Source organism: Equus przewalskii, chromosome 5 (genome assembly GCF_037783145.1).
Source record: "Equus przewalskii isolate Varuska chromosome 5, EquPr2, whole genome shotgun sequence".
Classification (NCBI taxonomy): domain Eukaryota; kingdom Metazoa; phylum Chordata; class Mammalia; order Perissodactyla; family Equidae; genus Equus; species Equus przewalskii.
This window is the reverse complement of record NC_091835.1, coordinates 34,200,193-34,221,638: the sequence shown is the minus strand read 5'-3', so window position 1 is coordinate 34,221,638 and position 21,446 is coordinate 34,200,193. Positions and strand designations below refer to the sequence as shown.

The following is a 21,446-nucleotide window of genomic DNA, read 5'->3' as shown; positions in this document are numbered from 1 at the left end:
ATCGTCTCCACTGTGGCAGTCTGCTTCAACGTTTCCCTCGCCAGGGCGTTCTGAAGAACTTTGAAGGGATTCCCATTTCAAGATGCAGACTGAGTACCAACTGCAAGCTCTTCCTCCTGTATCCAACCCATATATATAGAACAGAAAATACGCTAAAAACAAATTTATAACTGCCTCGGCTTGCAAATCAGACGGGAGACTTTCACTGGCCAGAACTATAAGGAGTCCCTAAAAGCAGGTGAACATTCAGGAAGCCACAGACAGTTTAAGAAGCTGAAGCCAAGCACAGAAGCCACATGCAAGTCTGCAGGAGCAACTGCCACAGAAGATAACCTGGCAATAAGAATAGCCAGCCACCCATCTGAGGAAAGCCAGCGTCACGAAAAGAAACAGCAAACTCTACTACCAGAAAAACTCAAACTCAGGGAAGCAGTTAAAATAGCAATCAGAAGAGGACTTTGAACCTTTCATGATCTCAAAGATATAAGGCGCTACATCCACAAAACGAGAACAGGGAGGTTTCAAGGGGATTTTCATAATGATAAGAAAACAAACAAAAAAGGTGGGGCTATCGCAGTAGGGGAGGTCATCTATGACATCCGCAGCCGGATCCCAGATGCTGCTGGAAGGCAAGTTCTGTTTCCCAGACACAGATACAACTGTGCAGAGAGAGTACAACAAGAAAAAGCAGCTGGAGGCACACTGGGTGACTGGCCTCGCAGAGGGGTGGGCAACACATACTTAAAAAAACTCAAATTTCCTGCACATTTTTACTGGCCCACTCTCAACATGTCCACTCTGCCCGTGAGCAGCCCCTCACGAATGGCAGTACCCTGAGCCTACACCCCAGATGACATCATCAGAAAGAGGTAAGGGAATACATCGATTCTGGCAAGCCGCAGCTGTCACACTTCTCCCCATTTCTTATGCTGCCACCGGAAGGCTACCTCCAAAAACTCTCAATGTTGCAGGAGCACCCAGTTGCTGCAGGGTCTTGTTAAGGAGCATTTTCCCAGCCCGACTTGGAGGAGGGCCGCCTTCCAAACAGAACACTGTGCTGTTAGCATAAGAATATACCAGTCCAAACCATCACACATATTTATAATGTAATTTATAGCTTGCAAAACACTTTCCTATGCCTTATCTCATCTGAAACTCCACATCAATTATGTTAAGTAGGTAGGGTTTGTTATCCCCATTTACAAAACAGGAAACTAAGGCTCCAAGAAGTTGTGACTATCAGTGATTGACAGAGTGGAAACAGAAGCTGAGTCCTCTTCTCTTAAATGTCAGTTCTCTGTACAGGTCACTGTAATGAGGTTTATATTCCTTCACTGTTAGCTCTTAAGCAGAAATAGCCTGAGGAGAACTTTCTCCTTAAACTCCTGTGCGTAATCCTATGGGAGAATCATCGGAGGGCCACCCTTAACTCCCCTTACAGTCAATGTATCAAATGTTCCTAAATACCATAGTCAACTGTCTACTCAGTTTGTGGTCCCTTATAACCATGTTCTAGATTAGACTTTGTAAGACAAAATAAATTGCCTAGATTCCAGATAGAAATGCTTTGGCTCATCTCTCTCCTTCCTCGAAACATTACCGTCTCCTGATTAAAACAAAAAAAGGTCATCGCAGAAGGTGATTGCTGTGTGTATTTAGAGCAGGGGGATGCTGGCAGCTCCACATTGCCACGAATGACTTGAGCTCCATCCACATGATATACACAGAGAGGGCTGTGTGGTTTTCTGATTCCACTGCTCTTTGCAGGGCTTGTCTCTGTCCGTGGTGTGCAATCCTCTCATAGTCCCTTCTGCAGAAACAGACTGTCCCCACCCCATCATCCACCACTGCAGATCACGGGAGCACCACTGTCCAGTCTCCTCCCTTGAACCAGCATCCCAGGCCCCACGTGTGGTCGGTGTGGCTCTCTCCACCACATTATAGTTCTTAAACTACACTTAGGCCACTCGGCAGTCCGGAGAATCCCACATCCAAAACGCTTATAGAAGCACGCATTAGCAATGGGTGCTAGACATCAGGCCCCAGCATGCCTGATGGCTTACACAGTAATATCTTTGTATAAATGAGCGCCCAGCGATTGCAACGATGCCATACGGTCCACTTTACAATTCGTGAATATATTGTTGGAAACAGACCTTTTTCAGGTCTTCTTAATTTTTTCAGATCTTGATTTTTTGCTTCCTTCTCTGACCCTCCACTTCCTGGCCCTCCTCTTCCCGGCCCTCCTGCAAGCCCTGGCTTCCTAACAGGAAAATGACAAGGAGGAGAACAATTGCTGTCTTGATGCAGAGGCCCATCAGTTAAAGCACGTCCTCAGGCACGGCCTCTTGGAAGCACCATCCCGAGACTAGCGCTTGGCTTGGACCACAGACTCAAGAAGGAGGAGAGATGCTCTCTTTCCTACTGGGCATCAGTGCTAACCTCAGCAGCACTGATCCATTGCTATGCCTAGAGGAGGAACTCTGACTGGTGTGCAAATTCCCAGGAGAACCAGTGCAGGAAATCTGATCATTCAGAGACCACGAACCATTTTGCATTTGGAATTCACTGTGGAAACCGTGCCCTCCACCGTGGTATAATATCTGCCTCTGAGGGCTGTTGGGGGTACTAATGAGATGACTTATATAAAGGTACCTGCACAGTGTTAATGTGCTGGGAACGCTGGTCTGTGTTCCTCTCTCTCCCCTGCTCCCCACCCTCCCCCTCAATACCTCCTTGAGGGGTAGAGGGGGTGGTGAGGCACTTGAGAAGCTGCTGAGCCCCTGTGATCTGCCCTCTGGTCTCTAGCTTCTGAGGCAAATGCAAGATGGGTAGGCAATGGGCGAGCTCAGCCCAAATCAGCTGGACATCTTAAACTGATGAGGAATTCTCACAAGCTCTCCCAGGGTGAGAATGGGACAAATGCCATGGCAGAGCAGCAGAGGGCAGGGACGGGGTGGAGAGAGTCACACTGTAAGCTAGCGGTCCTCAACCTTGGCTGCTCATTGGAATCACATGATAAGCATTAAAGAAACAGATGCTTCTGCCTCAACCCTAGACACTCAACTTTAGTTGACTTGAATAACATCCTGAGCCAGCACCGTCAGCCAAAGTCAAAAGATCTCAGAGGGCAAGGTGATATCAGAGCAGGAGCAACACAGGCGAGTCTTTGTGGAGCAACGATCTTTCAGACGACTCTGGCTCCCTGCGTCTTTACCAAAGAGAATTGTGGTGTTCCCGCATTCCAACTTGCTGGATGGCATGCTAGATGTCTGTCAGGATCACTGTCACACTCACTCTCCTTACATATGCTAAACAATGTGACCTTGGACCTAGACAGATCCACTGCTGGCAGAAGACGCTCTGTGGAGTCTGCTAATTTTCAGGAGACTTTGAAACACACCCACACCCACACACTAATCCATAGGAATCATCTATAGGTGACTTTGATGTCTGGCTATATGGGACCCCTCGGATGCTCCAGAAACCTTAGCATCTGTCCACATTCAATGTTGAGCCTATGAAAAGGTCTACAAGGCAAGCAGCCCCTCTGGAGCAAGGCACTGCCATGGTTTCAGATTTTCTGGGACACAGCTCCACCCTTTTTTGACCCTGAATGAAACTGAATTAGGATCAAAATGCATAGAAGAAGGAAAAAGATTGGGAGATCCCCCCACCCAACCACCCTACACTCTCAGTGTTAAAGTTGCTATTTTATTTTATCATTATTATTATTATTATTATTTTTGTTGAGGAAGATTAGCCCTGAGCTAACATCTGTGCCAATCTTCCTCCACTTTATATGTGGGTCGCTGGCACAGCATGACTGATGAGTGGTGTAGGTCCACTCCCAGGATCCAAACCCGCAAACCCTGGCCTCCGAAGCTGAGCGCACTGGACTTAACCACTAGGCTACAGGGCCAGCCCCTAAGTTACTATGTCAGTCCCTGTTTCTCCACAGCCAGACCCACTCTGGGCAGAGCACTGCGTTCTACCCGCCCAAGCTGGGGTACACAGCACTGGTTGGGGTACCCAGAGATCCACTCAGGCTCGATGCTCCCCTCTGCATTGCATTCGTTTGTCCACTCATTCATTCTTCCACCAGTTCAACCAACTGTCCTTCTTTCATTTATTTATTATTATTTCAACTATTTATTTAGAGCCATCTTCCACACTGCAGCCAGAGTGATCTTTTTTAAAACAAAAGCCTGATTGTGCCCTCCTCCGTGGGACTCCAAAGCTCCTTGCCACCCTTGGGGCAAAGAGGGAGTGCCAAGGGCAAAGAGGGAGCGCGCTGCTGGCTCCTGCCTGCTCCCCCTCACCACGCACATCCTCCCACGCAGCTCTCTGCGCACCATCTACCTGAACTTCTTGCAGTGCGTTCAGCCCCTGTTTTTCTCATCTCGGGGCCTCTTTCCACCTGCTTCCTCACCTGGATCTCTTCTTCCCCGTCTCCTCCTCCTTTCACTCAGGATTACAAGTCACGTGGCAGTCGGTCAGAAAATTTCCCAGGTGGTTCCTGGGGTTGTGTGGCTCCTCAAACATGGCTGGGAACTGATGACTCCCCCCCGACGCTGGCTGCTCTCGGAAGACTTTCCCTGTCTGTCTCTAGCCTAGCACCTGCTCACCGTCTCTCTGGATGAGTCACAGACATCACTGTACCTCAAGAAGACACATGAGAAGCAACCGGAATCCTTCTCCAACCCCCTAACATTTTTTTCCCTCTTAGTCAAAAATTGGCTCATCTCTAAAGGCTCTATCCTTGACAGTGCCTCTGTCGAGCGAGCCCCCAAGAGCTCAGGAGACCTGCAGCAGACAGACGGTAACTCTACACGGCAGCCCCAAAAGAGACGTTGACTCCGAGCGGGCCTGGGCAGAGGCATTCCCGATTCACACGAGAGCCAAAAAGTAAAGGGAAATGGCAGAGGATTACGGTGACAAGCTCTCCACCCGTAACTCAACCCAAATTCAACTTGATTTCCTAGACTTGCTAATAGGCCACAATCTAAAATACCTTCTCTCTTGTTCCCTCTCTCCCCGCCGCTCTCCCTCTCTCTCACACACGCAAACACACCAAAAGACAAGAACATGACAGAAGCACACTGAAGATGTCCTTGATGATCATTTAAGTTCTAAGAAAGAGAGAAAAGGAGGGAAGGAGAGTGACTGATGAAAAACAACGTTTTTTCCCATTTTAATCCACAGTCACCAAAAAGTCTCAGATACTTAAAAATCTTCTGTAAAAGCAACAGTAGGATGAATTCCAACATGAAGGGATCTTAGGCCTGAGCTGCGACCAACACTGGGGCAGCAGCACGGTTTCTCTTGGGAAGCTACCTTTGATGCAAGCGCTATGAGATACATCTTTGGAAGGAAAGTCTAGGAGAGACACGGAGAGAGGTGGCCCAGCAGAGGCCTCATGCAGCCGTTCACCGCCTCATATTTGCGCAGCGCCCAACATTTCTCCGGGGAAAGTCTCTCTCCCGCTGTGTAGGGGGTTGTCAGGACAGACCACACCTGCAGGTGCCCCTCCCTGCAAAGGATTCAAGTGGGATACTTTGGACTCTGGCTCCAATGCTCCTTGACAAGCTGGACCCCAGGAGCCTTCTCCCACTGCATGCAAGGGTGGTACAGGGAAGGGAGAGCCCTCAGTCAACAGGACCAAGAGCCCTGGGTCACAGGGAGGGAGCAGACCTCAGGCCTTCCAGCTCCCCGGACTCCCACTGCCAGTTCAGAGCCTGCTCCACAGCTCCTGCTGCTCCCCCAGGAGGCTCTCCCCAAACCCGGGCTTGCTAAGAGCAGACCTGGGTCAAGTTGCCCACACTCGTCTCTCCCAGTCACCCCAGCCTACAAGACTCTTCCTTCCTCCAAACTCCCAAAGCCTCTGTGGTCCCTGCCACTCATGTGCCACTTACCAAACACGTCCTGCCCCACCCTATTGTCATTTCTCTGCACGTCTGTCCTGGGCCCTCAATGAGACTGCAAGGCTCTTGAAGGTGGGGCCTCGCCTTTCACCTCCTGGTGTTCCACACGGTGCCCGGCAAGGTGGTCACGAAGAATCAGAAAAGGCAGGAGGCCCCCTTAAAATAACACTTCTTTTAAGAAGATAAGAAAAGCATCTAATAGACGCGATATATTTACTAAAGGTCCCCTTCTGAGTTCCAAAAAAGTTACTAAATAAGGACCTGATGTCTATTCTATTTCTTCTGGTATCTGGACCAATTAAAAACAGGATGTGGAAAAAAAAATGTCGAGGCACTCAGTGAACAGGAGGGACTCAGAGGACAGAAATGGACAGCAGATGGCAGTCTGTCCCTGTGTCAGAAGTGGTCACAGAGACAATGCACCGTGCAGGGAGGCATGGGGAGAAGCTGTGCTTAAGCGCCTCAGGCAGACGGGCGCACCTCCCCGGTCTGTGCCAACCGCAGTCGTGAGCAGGGAGGCTTCTGAGAAGCACACCCGTCAGCACACACATCCTACACATCCACCAAGCCCCGCCACCTGGACAACACGCACCTTCCCCGAACTCTCCCCACGAAGAACCAAGGGCTCGCCTCACAAAGGGCTCTGAGCATCCCCAGCCAGAGCCTCAGTCTGGTATTGGGAACCTCGGGGACGAGGAAACCAATGTTCTGCAGAAGTGAAGACTGTTCATGGACCCTTCAGCCTGCTCCTGACCAAGAAGCTTCTCCACCGTCATTCACCCTAAAAAAACAACACTCCAATCCGGAACCCTTCTGTGCCCACACTGCCCCTCCATGGAGCACAATGATGTAACCTGTCCATCTCCCTTACCAGCTCCAAGACCCTCGAGGTCAGAGCCACAGCATTCATCTCCGCATCTTCTCCAACAGCGAGCACAGGGCCTGATACTTAGCAGCCACCAACAGGATGCCTAATGAAAAATCTCTAACCATGTGCTTTCTGAGCATCTAGAGAGGGACTGCCCTGATTCATGTGCAAGGACACTCAATTTCCCTGTGACCAAGAGCCCACGTTCACATAAGAGCTAGGCAGGCTGGGACCTAGGGGAGAGGGGTCTCTAAAGGGAGCAAGAACAGCTTTTCCGAGTGAGCAGGCAGTGAGCTTCATGACCTCAGCCCTGGGACAAACCAAAGGGAGACACAGAGAACACGGCTCTGGACCCTTGGCAAGGCACATCACCTCTCCGAGCCTGGCCTCTTACTGCTGTCCAGTCTGGACTCCCTGATGACCTGTCATGCGTTCGTCCACCCAACACAGCCCTGTGGCAGACACAGTGCGAGGTGCTGGGGGACACAAAGATGAAAAGACCAGACCCCTTTCTTCGCAGGCCTCATATTCTAGTGAGAAGATAGGAATGCAAATAAAACTAAGGCTGCTAAGTGGTATAACACAGGGAGGCTGGGGAGGGAGCCCCAGGCTCTCGGGGGCTGCAGGGAGGCCTCCCAGAGAAGGTAGTGGTGAGGCAAAGACGTGAAGGATGATTCCAGTATCCTCAGTGAAGATGAAAGGGAGAGTGTCCTAAACACAATATATACACAGAATAGATCCTCCAAGGCCATCTCGAATTCAAGAGCAGACATATATTCCTGCCACTCGTATTGTTTTGCAATCAGAGGACATTTCCCTCTATGTTTAGGCCCCTTACCGATCCATCCATCCAGCTTTTTCTACTAATCCCCAACTCCCACATAAATGATGAGCAGGAGAGACATTAGGGCTCACCAGAGCCAGGAGCCCTTAACTCTCTCATTTTTTAACACAAGAGGAAAGTGAAACCTGGTGTGATTCAGGGGCTCCCCAAAATTGCACAGTTCCTCTCTGGTAGAGTTAGGGGTGGAGTCTGGTCTCCCAGCTCGTAGTTCGGGATCTTTTTGATTTAGCTTACCAAATGCAGCTACCCACAGACAATTTGATCCCACATAAACCTCCCCCTATGTTCCCAACTTCCAATCCAAGATCTGCCACAAATCTGGCAAGCTTGCTTCTTCAGCACTTTATAAACATGCACTCATCCATATGTTCAATAACTTATCTGGCATCACATAACTTAATTTCCTCCTCCACCCCCTTCACATTTCTGCACATAAGTCCTCCAGCAGGAATACCTGGAAATCCCAGGCCTGGGCCACAGGGAGGCCTCGGGAGCGGCAGAATCACAGAGTATGTGAAATGTCACAACTGGCAGGGCCCTTTTGACCTTCTAGTGACTCTGATTCTCTTTTTCCAGAAGAGGACACAAGGCCTATGGAGGGAGAGTGACTCTCAAAGTCACACAGCTAGTTTGAATTCTTTGCAGGGAGAAATGTGGCAAGCTGTTCAAGGTAGCAAGCTGGGTGTCAGGAGAGCCAGGCTCCTTCCCAATCAGGGAACACACTTGTTGGGCATCAGATGATTTCCAGAGCTGCATTTTCCCCCTGAACCCAGTGGAAGCCGGGAATATGCCCTAGGAACAATTAGCTGTAGGTCTGCTGACACAGGATGGAAATTATCCCAGACTAAGAATCTGAAGCATATTCCCGAAGGGATAATTTGAAGCCAGGTGGGGAAGATAGTTTTAAATGCTAGGGGCTTAGACTTAGAAACGGGGGCGGGGGGGGGGGGGAGGAGCAGTAAATTGCAAGGACCTGGCTATCATAAATAATAATCATAATAACAACAATAACATGGCTATATCCTCCTATAAACAGGATAAAGCATCACCCAACATGTGCAAAGTTGTTTTATGTAAAGTACATATTTTCTGAGCACCCGCAATCTCATAGGCACTAAGTTAGTGATCTACATTTATTTGCACATTGAAAATACCTTTAAGCAAGAGAACAAAGTTACTCTCATTAATCGCTTTGAAGATGTGTGTGTGGTAGCGGTGGTGGGGAAGTCAGTGGAAGAAGAGGGAAGAACAAGAGCCCTTGCTGCACCCTTCAGAGGGCAACATGTACCCCAAGCACCCCTCTGGCCCCCCTGCTTCTGCTGCTGCCCAGAGAACAGCAGGAGGCAGGCAAAGCAGGCGCCTAGAGCAGCTCTGCTCCGCGTCCGACAGAGCCTGGGACCCGTCCTGAGCAGCAACGCCTGCCTCCAACCTCTCAGCGAGAAATCCATCTTCACTTTGGCCCCAGTCTAGATCGAGGGAGTTCCCTAGCCTATCAAGGAAAGGTGTTTTCCAAATCTGAAGAGCTCTCATGTTCTCCATTCAGATTCTCTTTTACTCTGATTCTGTGAAACCCTCATCGCAGGACTCAAGAATGCTGGGACCTACCACCTCTCGTGGGCGTGTGGATCAAAACCAGATGTCCAGCTCCGATCTTGAAGAGTTTACAAGGAGGCAATTGTGGCTTAAATCAATACCCCCACTCTGGAAGGGCAGATTCCCTTGTCAACAGAACGGGAAGTAAAGGGGGTGGGCTGGTGGGAGCTAAGACAGATCTGACACATGCTTGCCAGCAGGTGGCTAGAAAGCTTCAACATTTGTCTTGCACATGAAAATGAACCTTCCAGTGGAGCAGGTTACCCTGTGGGGTGACAGACTTTGCTATCAAAGGGCTGTCCAACAATCTCCCATCTGGATGACATCACAGAACGCAGAATACAGACTCTGACTAGCAGGTGACCGACTTGGGACAGCCGTGGCTTCAGGATAGAAAGCCAGCACATTGACATCTAGCTGTGCAACCATAAGCATATCCCTTAACCTCAGGTAACCTTAGCCTCTCTATCTGTAAATGAGATTATTTGGGGCATTGAGACAATACCACACAATATTTGTAATAATGCCTGGCACCAAGTAAGTACTCAACTATTAACTATCATCATCATCGATCACCTTAAAGGCGGGTACTTATCTTACTCAGAAACACTGACACTGAAAGGCATTCATGTAGAAGCTGGATGATTAGCATCAGGCCTACCAGAAAGCCAAAACCAACCCCGTCCAGCTCTGCACACACTGCGCTGGCTGAGCCAACTCTGTGAGCATTCTTGGCCAAAACAAAACACTATGGTAAATTCTTTGCATGCCTTTCTGCCTTTGACTCCGGCATTCCCCAAAGACAAAAATGGGAGCTCATTTAGGGTATGCCAAGACGCACTCTAAGCAAGACATGCGAGCACTGATCGAGTAGGAGGATGGGGCTACTGTAGAATCCTAGGATGGTGGAGCTGCAGTGGGACTTGGCGATCTTCTGATTCAAGCTGTTTGTTTACAGATGGGTAAATCAAGGCCTGGAGACAATGTCCAGGGTCACACAACAGCAGCTGAATAATGACAGAGCTTGGCTCCCCACCTCCAAGTCAGCAGGCTTTCTGCTGCTCCATGCTGCTGGAGATCACCTTGGCTGGGGATCTTTTGAGATCAGTAAGCTGCTGTCCACTCCTACAGCTCTGGCTTTGAATGAACAAAAACCTTAATCCTTTCAAAAATCCCTGATGGAACAAATTCATAAAAGATTTGGGGCTCAATAAATTTCTCTGGAGATGCTGCTAAAAGTGAGCAATCACAACAGACCACAGCAAATTTCACTTCAAAATCTGTTCCTCTCCAGCTAAACCACAGTGATAGTCAGAGGTTTGTCCTGTAAGGATGCCCAGAGCCACAGACAGCCTCTAGTGATTCCTAGTTAAGATTGCTTTGAAAGGACCACGCGCAGATGAGGATACAGAACAGCCAATCCATCTGACCACCCAGGGGTGTGCGTAGTCTCTATCCCCTTGGTATTTTTAAGTAGAAGAAAGGCTGAGTCATGGCAAACTATCAACAACAAAAAATACTTTAAAGATCTTGCGCCATCTATATGTGCTGTCACAGGTTATGAAGCGAGTCCTCTGAAAGGCTTCCTTTGTCCAGCCTTGATCTTAAGGGAAATCTGTCCAGACAAGAGTAAGGTACTATCTACACCGGCCTCATACTTCTTAAAAGCTCACACATCCTCTATCTTCATGTACAGATGGTCTGAAAGAAGCTGCTCCCAACATTTCCCACAAGCTGACCCTTCTGCAAGAAACAACAGGATGACAGTCCAGTCTGAGCCAGACGCCCAAGTACCTGCCACCCATCACATAAGCTCTATGAATGATGCCTCTTGTCCCCTCAGGGCCACTTCTGTGCTCACATGTCCCCCAGCACACACACCCATCCCGTGCTCTCCTCTCACTCTGCACACGCCTGTCCACACACAAAGCGCATCCACAGACCTTATCAGCAGCACCACGCGGGGCTTAAGCTTGTCTCCAGTAGAAGATTTGGTCCTTCTCCAAAAAACTCAATTTTAAGCAAAACTAAATCTAAAACCCTAGCAACGGTCATTAGTTCAACATCCCCACTGCCAGAAACTGCCTGCCTCATTAAAGAGTAAAACAGCAGCTGGGGAGGTCTTAAAGCAGGGAGGTGGGTTTTAAAGGTCTTCTGTGTCGGCCTGACTCCCCTCTCTCACTGCAGCCAACACGTGGATTTACATTCCCTCCAATTGGGATGGGAGAGCTGGAAAGGCTCAGGAAAAGGTCTCGAGGAGCCTGGAGCAGAAGCCGCCTGCTCAATTAGTCATCCTGAATGGAGGGAAGAGGAGAGGCCTGGACATCTGACACATCTGGGAGTGGAACTGTGGAGATGGGAAATGTTATGTAATTAAACTCTGCTGGCCTGTCCCGCCTGGGGAATGTGAGACCCATCAGCAGTGACCTCTTCCAATCAACTTAATTGGCCCAATCTCGCCAAGAAAAGCAACAGAATTGGTTTAGTGCCTCATGGAAACAGCTTAGCTCCTGCCTATTTATGGCCACTGAACTCAAGGATGGGAGCCTGACTCTGAGCCAGGAGTTGACAGCATGTGCTGACTTCTGGGCAGACTCGGAGGTTCAGTGGGTTTCCTTGCCCCCCTGTGCCTCCATTTTTGTCTCTGGGGAAAGCGGCTGTACCCACTTGCTGCATTGGGCGCACGCCATTTCACAAGCCAAAGCCCATGCCCTTCTAACAGGCAGGCTCTCGCCTGCTAAGGACCCACAGTCTGGAGGAAAACAGACTTTCAGAGTAACCCAGGGTGGCTGAACTTTGTTCCTCTTTTATTCAGATATGCCAAGGACAATTACTATTTTCTCTGTTCTCAAAGTCATATTTGTTTTGGCATCATGGTCTGCATAGCTCGTGTTAAAGAATAGAAAAATGTCTGTCTGATAATTAATAACGTTGATTTTTGGACCACCATTCTTCTGAATAGTTCAAAGATCTTTTATGAATACACATTTTCATCAACTATAACCTAGGTTTGACTGCCTCTGTTTTATGGATGAGTAAACTGAGGCAGTTCTAGAAAGTTCTCTTTACACAGTGGGTGAGCAGTAGACATGCAGTGGGCATTAAGACTATTTTACCAGCTTGCACTGTAAGGGGGAAGAGGTACAAATCCCATTTTTACAATGGCTCACACACATGCTAGTGCCTGGATTTGATCAGACTTCACCTGAGTAAAGCTTTGTACTCCTAAACACACCAAGCTTTGATTGGGGGAAAAGCAGAGTGAACTTTCCTCCTCATCATGTCATTATAGACACTGCCATTTTACATAAAGGATCAGAGAGATTAGAAAACGTTCCCAAAGTCACACTGCTCCAGAGTGGCAGAACTGGACTAAAATCGAGGCATTCTCAATGGAGAGTCTTCCACTCCCACCGCACGACGCTCAGAAATATCTGCCCAGATCTTCTGACCAATGGTCAAACCCTATATCGACTCTCTCTTACACAGATGAATTTCCCCGAAAAATAAGGTAGAACCTCCAAACGGCACTGCTACAATTTCCTGAGTTCAAAAAAGTCGTGAATCAAATAAAGTCCCCCCAAACATATGGGCTTACACAATTAGAACCTAATGAATGATGTTCCCCAGCACCTGATCCAGGCAAGCAGGTATGTGCAGCCGAAAGCACATGGGCTCCCTGCTCTGATCCGTTACCTCACCGGCTCTCACAGGGAATGAACTCAACCAACTTTCCATTTCCCTCATTCCCCAAATGCTGCCGGAAGCCTACAGCCCTCTTTCATCTACACCTTTTTTGCTTAAGATACACATCTGAGCATCCAGGACCATTTTCATCCTCCCTCAGACACACACAATTCCTGCAAAGAAATACACCCCACCCCCTCACAAGAGCCAGAATATACACCCCTCCTATCCTCCAGGCTAGCTTTCTCCCAGTTACTGAACTCCTGCCCCGCAGTGTGTGTGCACAAACGCCCACACTCCCACACCCCAGGTTAGCTTTATACTCATAGCCCAGAATACATCAAAGATTAACAAACGCGTCCTCCTGGTCACTGCGTCCCCCTCCTCCAGCTCCACACAGCATGTCTCATGCCTGCTGGTAAGTAGGCACTACACACTCTCACAAACTCAGTCCTCAATGTATTGGGACCCGCATTCTGATCTGGATTGCAGACCCCCCCAGTTCCCAGCACACACCCCCTACAAAAAATAGGGACACCCCTCAGCTCCCTCCCCACACACAAAACCATGCATCATCCCTATCTTTACCCTCCCTTTCCACAAAAACCACAGATACATTTCAAGTCAGCTTCCCATTGGCCCCCAAGATCCATAAGCAGCTCTAGAAACTGAATTATAGTTCTTGAAGAAACCTCAACAAGCATCAACCTCTCTTCATTCCTCCTGGAAAAATTGCGGCAGTCAGCTGAGGCCCGAGAAGGAATTTTTCCAGGGCACTGTGCCATGCCCCAGTAGCCAGCAACGGGCTGAGTATCCAGTAGGCATTCCATAAATTTTAATTGATAATCAATATTAATTAGTGAGTGAATTCCTCTATTAAATAAGAAACCCATTATATAACATAATACAACATGCATCTCTGCCACTAGACATGCAAAATAGATTCCTCCACTTGCTTCAGTCTCAGGCAGGCATCCTCCCTGGTCCCCACCCAGTGCTGACACACGTCCTGTGTCTTCCCTTACAAGTACAGTCCTTCATTCTAAGCCTTCTCCAATTCCCAGCTCCCTGGGGGGCTAGGAGGGCAGAAGGCAAAGACCAACCCAGTACCCTTCCCCGCAAACATCCTGTCTCTCCGCAATGAGCTTCTAAGCCCACACTCTTCTATCCTCCAGATATCCCAACGCCATCCCAGCCCATGAAGTTCACACTCTGCTCTCGCAGATAATCTTTCCCGCCCCCTACACACATCCCTTGGGTAATCCTCAGGGCCCCACCTTCCACACACTCCACCTTTCCCTCCCACACAGAGCCGCCCTCCCACGCCACACCCACTCCATTTGTCTGTGCAGGCATGCACAAGCCATCTGTCTTCAACACACTGTACCTCTCCTCCTGCTCTGACACCCTTCACAGGCACAGATTTCTCATTAGTTACACCTATGTTCCCGCATGCTCTCATCTCCTGCTAGTCACGCGTATGCCCATTCAACAGTCTGCTCAGAAACACACACCTCCACCGCGCACAGAGCAGGGTGAAGCTCCCGCCCTCTGGCCACCCCCATACATGCCCTTATGCAGAGACTGTCCAAAAACCTCCTTCCGGGACCAAAGAGAGCACCCAAGGGTCCCGATCTCCCTCCAAAGGAAAACACAGCTCATTCACACACAACCCAATCTTTCACTTCCAGCTATGATACAGTGATACTGTCCTCACCAACACAAAACCCTGCACACTCTCCCTCCTGCAGACCCCCGCAGACTTTCTACTTTCCTCGGACGCTGTGCATGGAGCCTGGTTTCCCTTCATCTCCCCCTCACTCCCAAAGCCAGACCCAGGTCTAACTGTTGGAGCCTAAGGCGGAGGCGGTTCGATTTTATCCCCTGAATCCTACCTCTCAACGTTCTTTGTGCAACATGTCAGGAAGGAATTGGGAGCGGGAGAGGGCAGGCTGAGTATGCTGGAGAATTTCTGAGCGTTGTGAAAACAGAACCTATTGCAAAGTTCCCTCTGTTACAAACTCTCTCCCATCCTGACGTCTAGAGCCAAGGGCTTCGACGGTTTTCTCGTTAGCTGTTCTGGAGGGTGGGAGAGGGCATCTCTTTATGAAAAAGCAGGCGGCCCACCATATTTTGTAAGCGGCTGAGTTACAAACGTCAGATTCCAGGAGTGACACCCACCCCTTTAGTGTTCCCCCCCCACCCCCCAGTTCCCGCCCCCTGCTCTTCACACACATAAACAAGTCCACCCGCGCGCAGCCTCCGAGTTCTCCAGCTCTGAGCCCAGCGCTCCCGCCGCGTCCGGGCAGCTGCCTGCACGCAGACTCGGAACCTGCCGCCCGCCGCCAGAGGTCGAGACGAGGCCGTCTGGTTCGGTGTTTTCTCCACGTGAAATGCCCCCCCAGCCACGGATCCAATGAGAGGGATCCTTACTAGTCAGCAGCCCCCACCTAGTTCGGCGCAGGGGTCTCAGTTCCGCGCATTGGAAGCGCAGATGAGGGACGCAGCAATCTAACTCCCCCAAAGAAGGAGCGCCTCCTCGCCGCGTACCCGCTAGCGCCCCAAAGCAACAAGCAGAGTCCCCTCCCCCACCCAGCCCCTCCTTTCCCCTACCTTCAACACTTAAGCGTCCCAAATTTCATTAGGAGTATGAGTAAAGCTCTGGGGCAGAGGAGCAATGTGGTCCGTTGTGGGTCCTTTTAACTCCGACCTAGCTCCGCCGGTCCCCAGGTCTCCCAGCCTTCCTACCCCTCCGCCTTGTTCCTAGAGCCGGCTACGAGAAACCGCGAGGAAGTCCCCAGGGATGGCCTGGCCCCCGTGCCCGCCGCTCCCCCGCAGGGTCCCAGGTGCACGGGCCACGCGGGGAGCTCCAGCATCTGCACAGAGACCCAGGGTGGAGTAGCCGCGGGGTGGGCGCTGGCCGAGACCAGCCCGGGGTACGAGGTCGTTTCTTAGAAAAGCTTTCGGCGGAGGCAAGGGGACTCGAGAGCAGGTACGCCACGCCGGGCGAGGAGTCTCAACTCCCCAAAGTGGGAAGCGACCCTCCAGGTCTAGAGCTCGGAATCGACTCCCCCAGCCTACGCCCGGGCTCTGGGAAGGGGAGGCGTGCGGAGAACCCGGCGCGGCGGGGCGCGGGGCGCGTGCCGGGGAGCGGCGGCGGCACCCTCGCCCCTTTCCTGCCCAGGATCTCTCTGCCACCCGCTTTTGTTACAGGATGCGCGGGGACCCTACTCTGCAGGAGCGGACGGGTGTGTTGGTGGGGGGATGGCGGTTCTGCTGACTCCCTTTCCTGCCCTTCCGTGGTCCCCATTTCCCCTCGCCTCCGCCCCCCATTTCCAATCCAGGTCCCTTAAACCTGATCATTTTCCCAGATATTGGGCGGTTTCTCGGGTAGCCGAGGGACGAGAGAGAGGAGTGTCCGTGAGTGTGTGTGTGTATGTGTGTGTGTAAGGGGTGGTTGTGGTTGCGCCTCGGCCTGGGCAAATCCCAGCGCAAACTTCGGGGAAGGCACAAGCCGGGGAAAGTGAGCGAGTGCGGCGCGATGGGAGTGGGGGCGGGGGCGGCGTTGGGGGCCCGCGCGCTAGTCCGCTGGAAAATCCCCCCACCCCAGAACCTGCCCACCCGACGTGCCCGCCTCCCCTTACCGTGGCAGAAGTAACCATGGCATCCGTGTGACTGTTTCCAGGGACGTCGACATGAAGAGAAAGGTGGACGCGAGCTCGGTCATTCAAAGTCTCCCCCACCCCGCCGCCGCCACAACCCAGCAGGGGATAAAAAGAGAAGAAGAAAGAAAGAAAGAAAGAAAAGGGAAGAAAGTAGTTGCGCCGGGCTCTCTCGCGGGACCGCGCGCGGAGCTGTTCGGTAGGGAGAGGAGCCTTCAACTCTGAGTCCCGTGAACATAATCTGCGCGGTTATAACCAGCCAACCCGGCCAGATGGCTCGGCGCTCAGCGCCTTAACCCCTTGCGCGCCGCGGGCCCGCCCCCGCGCCGGCCCGCCGCGCCTTGCAGGCCTGCGCCCCGGCGGCCCTCCGGCTTCGGTCTGGGGGCCACGGGGGCACGGAATCATTTCTCCTAGCCTCTCTCAAAGAAAAACACCAAAACTTCCAAATTAATAGTATGTTTCAGTATCCCCCCTGATTTCTCTTTTAGAGATCCAGGAAAAAACGAAATAGACAACTTTTCACGACGTTTTACATGTTAATGTCTTCAGCCTGTCTTATTTGTTCTTTTTCTTGAAAAATTTCTTTTTGATCTCCTTGTTTTTTTTTTATTATTTAAGATTTTCTTTACGAGACAGAAGGGCCTTCCTTGCCCCTTCCCTCAGGCGTCTTGGGTCTAAAGTGCAAACTCCTCCTCCAAACCTCATTCTTCCAGCTCCAGATCTCTCCCCACCCTCTCTGAAGCCCACCCGTCCTTCCTTCCCCCACGGCAACACGAACACGCCCAGGGACAATCGCTCCCCAGTGAGCTCGCTGCTCCCAGGGACCAGTACCGGGGCGCTGTGCAGGCGGTCAAGGGAGTTCAAGGTAGAGAGGTATAGCCGGGCGGGGGTCTGGGGACCAAGGGAGGGGCCGGTGCGGTGTGTGTGTGTGTGTGTGTTTCCGCGAGCGCAAGCGTGAAGGGAGAAGGGGTTGGATCAGAGCCTCCTATTTCACCCAGCCTCCAACTTCCCCTAATCCCCTTCCTTCCAAACCAGGATGGGCCCTGCAGCTCAGCACCCGCCCAGCGCCCACAGTCTGCAAGCGGGGACAGCGCGCGAAGCAGAAAAGGCAAGCCGCACGCAAACCTCTTCGGAGCGCTCCGAAAATAGTGACGCTCCCTTCCCCACCGGTAGCTTACTCGAGGAAAGGCTGGGGGGGAGGAACGGGGAGCAAAATCTCATATTTGGAGATAATTTTAGCAGCCCATTAGACCCCACTTGTTCTGAGATCGTTGTCTCTAAATTTACTGAGTGCAGTCATCTTGCTTTCGCCCATTTGCCCTCGAGAGAAGCAGGGGGCGGGGGTGGGGGAGGGCGGCTGTCGCTTAGGGGTCAAGGAGAAATCCAGAACCTCGGAGCAGCGGAGGTTTGCGCTCTTGCCCTCCTCCTACCCGGTTGCCCAGGTGGTGGCGTCGCAGACCTTATCTCCGAGCCCGCCACCGCTTCCTCCTTGCGGTCTCAGCCACTCCTCTCTCCGTCTCTGGCCCGGACCTTCTGACTCTAGCGCGATTGGGGGAGGGGAGTAAGTATCCCATCTCCTCCCTGGCCTGCCATCCCAGGTGTCTAATAAGCAACCCTCTCTGTGTTTCAGCTAAGGCCCAGGTTCAGAAAATCCAAATTCCTTAGACTGGTTTGAGAATTTGGTTAAAAACCGAGAACACCGGCCCCTGAGATCGGGCCGAACCCGAGGCAGAAAGAGGCTGCGGGTCCGAGGGGAGGTAGGAAGGGATGGGGAGGCTGGGGGCTGCTTACTAGGTAGATTGTACCTGCCTCATCATTATCGTGGCTGATGGAGGCTGCCACATCGAAAACGGCTGGCAGCGCCCACGGAGGCCCAGGGGCAGCACCTCCCGCGATTCCTGGGAAGAATAGGGAACTCCTTCAGTGCCTCCCTAGCGCCAAAATGTCCAAGTCCTCCTCCTGGCCAGATTAAGCTGCCGAGTCGTTCCTTCCACCCGGCACACAGCACCATGAAGGTCTGGATGGGGCGTGATCTGTTGGGTTCTGGTTTTCTCCCTCTGCTCTGGCCCGCCTCCCTGCCCTCCCCCACTTCCCGCACTTGCCCCCCTTCCCCTGTCAAAGGAGGGACTCAGGCCTCAGTTTCAGCTCCACTGGCCGAGTTCTAGGGGCTCTTTTCTGGAGCTCCAGCTCCTCCGGGACCCTGAAGGTTGCCGGGAGAGAGACGGTTGGCTCTTGCTGCAGCGAGGAATGGGTTAAAAACATGTGTTGGCTGATCTGCCTGCAGCTCCTCGGTCACTGGCAGTCTGGAGGCAGGAGGGGAAGGGGTGGTGGGGGGGGGGGGATCTTATTTGAAAAATCAGAAGAAAAAAAGAAGAAAAAAAGGCAGCAGTGACTTTAAGACCCGGATTTGTTGTGTCGATGCCGTGCACTGACCGGCCACCTCACTCTGCCACGACCTAGGCGATGGCAGGAAGAGTTTGTGTGCTTTCTCAACTCAGGGGCTTTGTCCTGAGCTGGTGGGTCTGTCTTTGCCTGCAATCAACACTCCTTGTAATATGAGAGGTGACACCTTAATCTTGCCAAATATGTGTGGTGCGCCTTTGCAGGGGGGAGGGGAAGGAGGGAGGGGCTGGGGGGAGGAGAGAGGAACAGGGAGCGAACCAGACTGAAGCAGAGGGTGAGAGATGCACTTTTCCTGCTTTTCCCAAACGCAGAGCCACCCGCCCTTTCCTGTGCGGAAGACCTTTTCAGACAATCTCCCTGGAGCAGGCAAGCTGCCTTTCCCTTTACTGTCTTCCTTTCTAGTCCAGAGCTAAAGTTGTCTGCTCCTCTCTTAAGTCAAGGGACTGACACCCAGGTCTTCCTTTTGGCTTCCAAGAGAGTGACAAGGTGATCAAAGAAGAGGGTGGCCAGAAAAAGGAGTCGAAAGGTGCATTTTGTTTTAATATAGTGAAAGATTATTGTATATAACTGAGAGTCATTTTGGAACTGCAGAACATTGTGACTTCTAAGAAAATCTGTTTCTCTAAATAGAGAAAGATCTTAGTGGATAGATAGCTAAAGGAAAGAACAGAACTGGGAAGTAAGCTGGTGAGTTTGTAATCGAGAGTGCTGAGTGTGGAAATCCACCCAGAAGCAGGTCTCTTTTGACTAGCTAGGTTATCACCTCTCTCCAGGTTGACTTCGTGGTCACGGAGTTGGCCGTCCATCTCTAGACTGTATTTTTAGGTTGCTGAACTTTCTTTTTCTTCCTGCTGCATCTGAGGGTAAGGCCTTTACTCCTAAAGTGTTTGTGAGAGCAGGAACCAGATCTAGTGTTTGAAAGCCCCCTTTAAATCTCTCTCCTAAAGCAAATTTCTAGAGCTTGCCTTCTGCCCACCCTTACCTTTTGCAATAGCACCACTCTGTGGTTGAAACATTGAACAGAAACAAAATGGAAACATTGGAATGAATTGAGCCTTTACCTTGTGAAAAGCAGCATTTCAGGGCTTCAGTTAAGTGGATTGTGTGCTGAGTGGGGGGCGCTCAGCATGTGGCCAGCGGGGAGGTCTTGTGTAGAAGCTGCATGTGCTTAATTCATTGTGACATGTTGAGCCAGGAAATGAGAGAATTGGGCCGAATGGCCTCTAAGGACACTTTCCTCTGTGACCATACGTGGCAAAGAGAAGCCTGGTTATTTTCCTCATGATCATATAACTAGCCTTGAATGTCCTTTCTCGTTGTTTTTCTGCCTTCGAGGTTGCTAAACTGTGCTCCACACCTTAGCTGATCCTAAAATGTTTGCAAGTTGCATCTTCTGCTGCTGGAGGGCACTGTGGAGAAGGTTGGCAGAATACCCCATCCACCCCACCCCCTCACCCTGAAGGCTGCTTGCGCTGCTGCAACTGGAAAGTCTACGTTTCTGAAACAATTAAAGTGAATGCAAAAGGTGTTTGCATGGGAACTGGGAACCCGAGGGTCCAAGGGTCCGGACAGGCTGTGTGCTGCCTTGGCTCCTGGCACTCCAGAGATACCTGCTTGCCCGCCCATTACCACACACACATACTAACAACAGCATCATTAACCGAGTCACACGAGCTATCACGCCAATTGGCAACTCCACCCCAGTGCCCCAAGAGGCATCGTGTGAGACGTTCTTCTTTTTTCAAAGTGGGTGCAGTTGTCCACAGAAGTTGAGTGCTTGTCTGTGTGCATTCAGCAAGCCCGGGTCGTCCCTAAAGTTTCTGTTGTCTTGAGAAAGCACAGCTCTGCTGTTACCAGCATTGATAGTTAAAAAGAGCAGGACTATTAGAGATCAAATTCCATCAGCTTCTGAGGCCCCACCTTGCATTTCATGAAGAAAGGGAGGCACCAGCCTCTCAATGACTTTTCCCAGGGAAACAGAAAAAGGGCAGCCACAGATCAGAAACTCGAACTCTTTGAAAGAGTGGATTTTGGAGTCGTATAAACCTGAGCTCCACGCTGCCTTCTTCACCTGATGGCTGTGTGTCCTTGGACAGGTTCCTGAACTTCTCAGAAGCCATCTGTAATTGACAGAAACAGCACCAAACTCACAGGAGTATTATGAGGACCGAATGAACCAATTTATTTAAAATGCACAGTACAGGCCCTGGTACAATGTACGCACCAACTCCCAATCTAATATTCCTTGCACTGAAACACTGCCACCCCACTGGTGGGGCATGTCAGCTTCTAGAAAGAAGCTTGACTCTGGAATGTCCTGTTTGTTATTTGTAAGCCCTCTTTAAACATTTCATTAACGTAACTTCATGGGTGTATATTTTCCCTTTTGGACAAAGACAGAAAGAAATTAGCAGAATGAAGTAGTAGACATATTTAGAATTCATATAGCTTTTTAACAAGGGCCT

At 51.0% G+C, this 21,446-nt stretch overlaps 1 protein-coding gene across 3 annotated transcripts in view; it reads right to left on the bottom strand.

Annotated features, from left to right (window-relative positions):
* NTF3 (neurotrophin 3) overlaps positions 1 to 18,529 on the bottom strand; it is a 67,020-nt gene extending 48,491 nt beyond the window's left edge. The window contains exon 1 of one of the 3 annotated variants that reach the window (XM_070618943.1): positions 18,384 to 18,529. In XM_070618943.1, the coding sequence (XP_070475044.1) occupies positions 18,384 to 18,422 (39 nt within the window). In that variant the 5' untranslated portion in view covers positions 18,423 to 18,529. Of the gene's footprint in view, positions 1 to 14,303; positions 14,398 to 16,560; positions 16,845 to 18,383 lie in introns of those variants that run through there. The other 2 variants (XM_070618944.1, XM_070618942.1) reach the window with 2 other exon arrangements.
* Between the last annotated feature and the right edge of the window lie 2,917 nt (positions 18,530 to 21,446).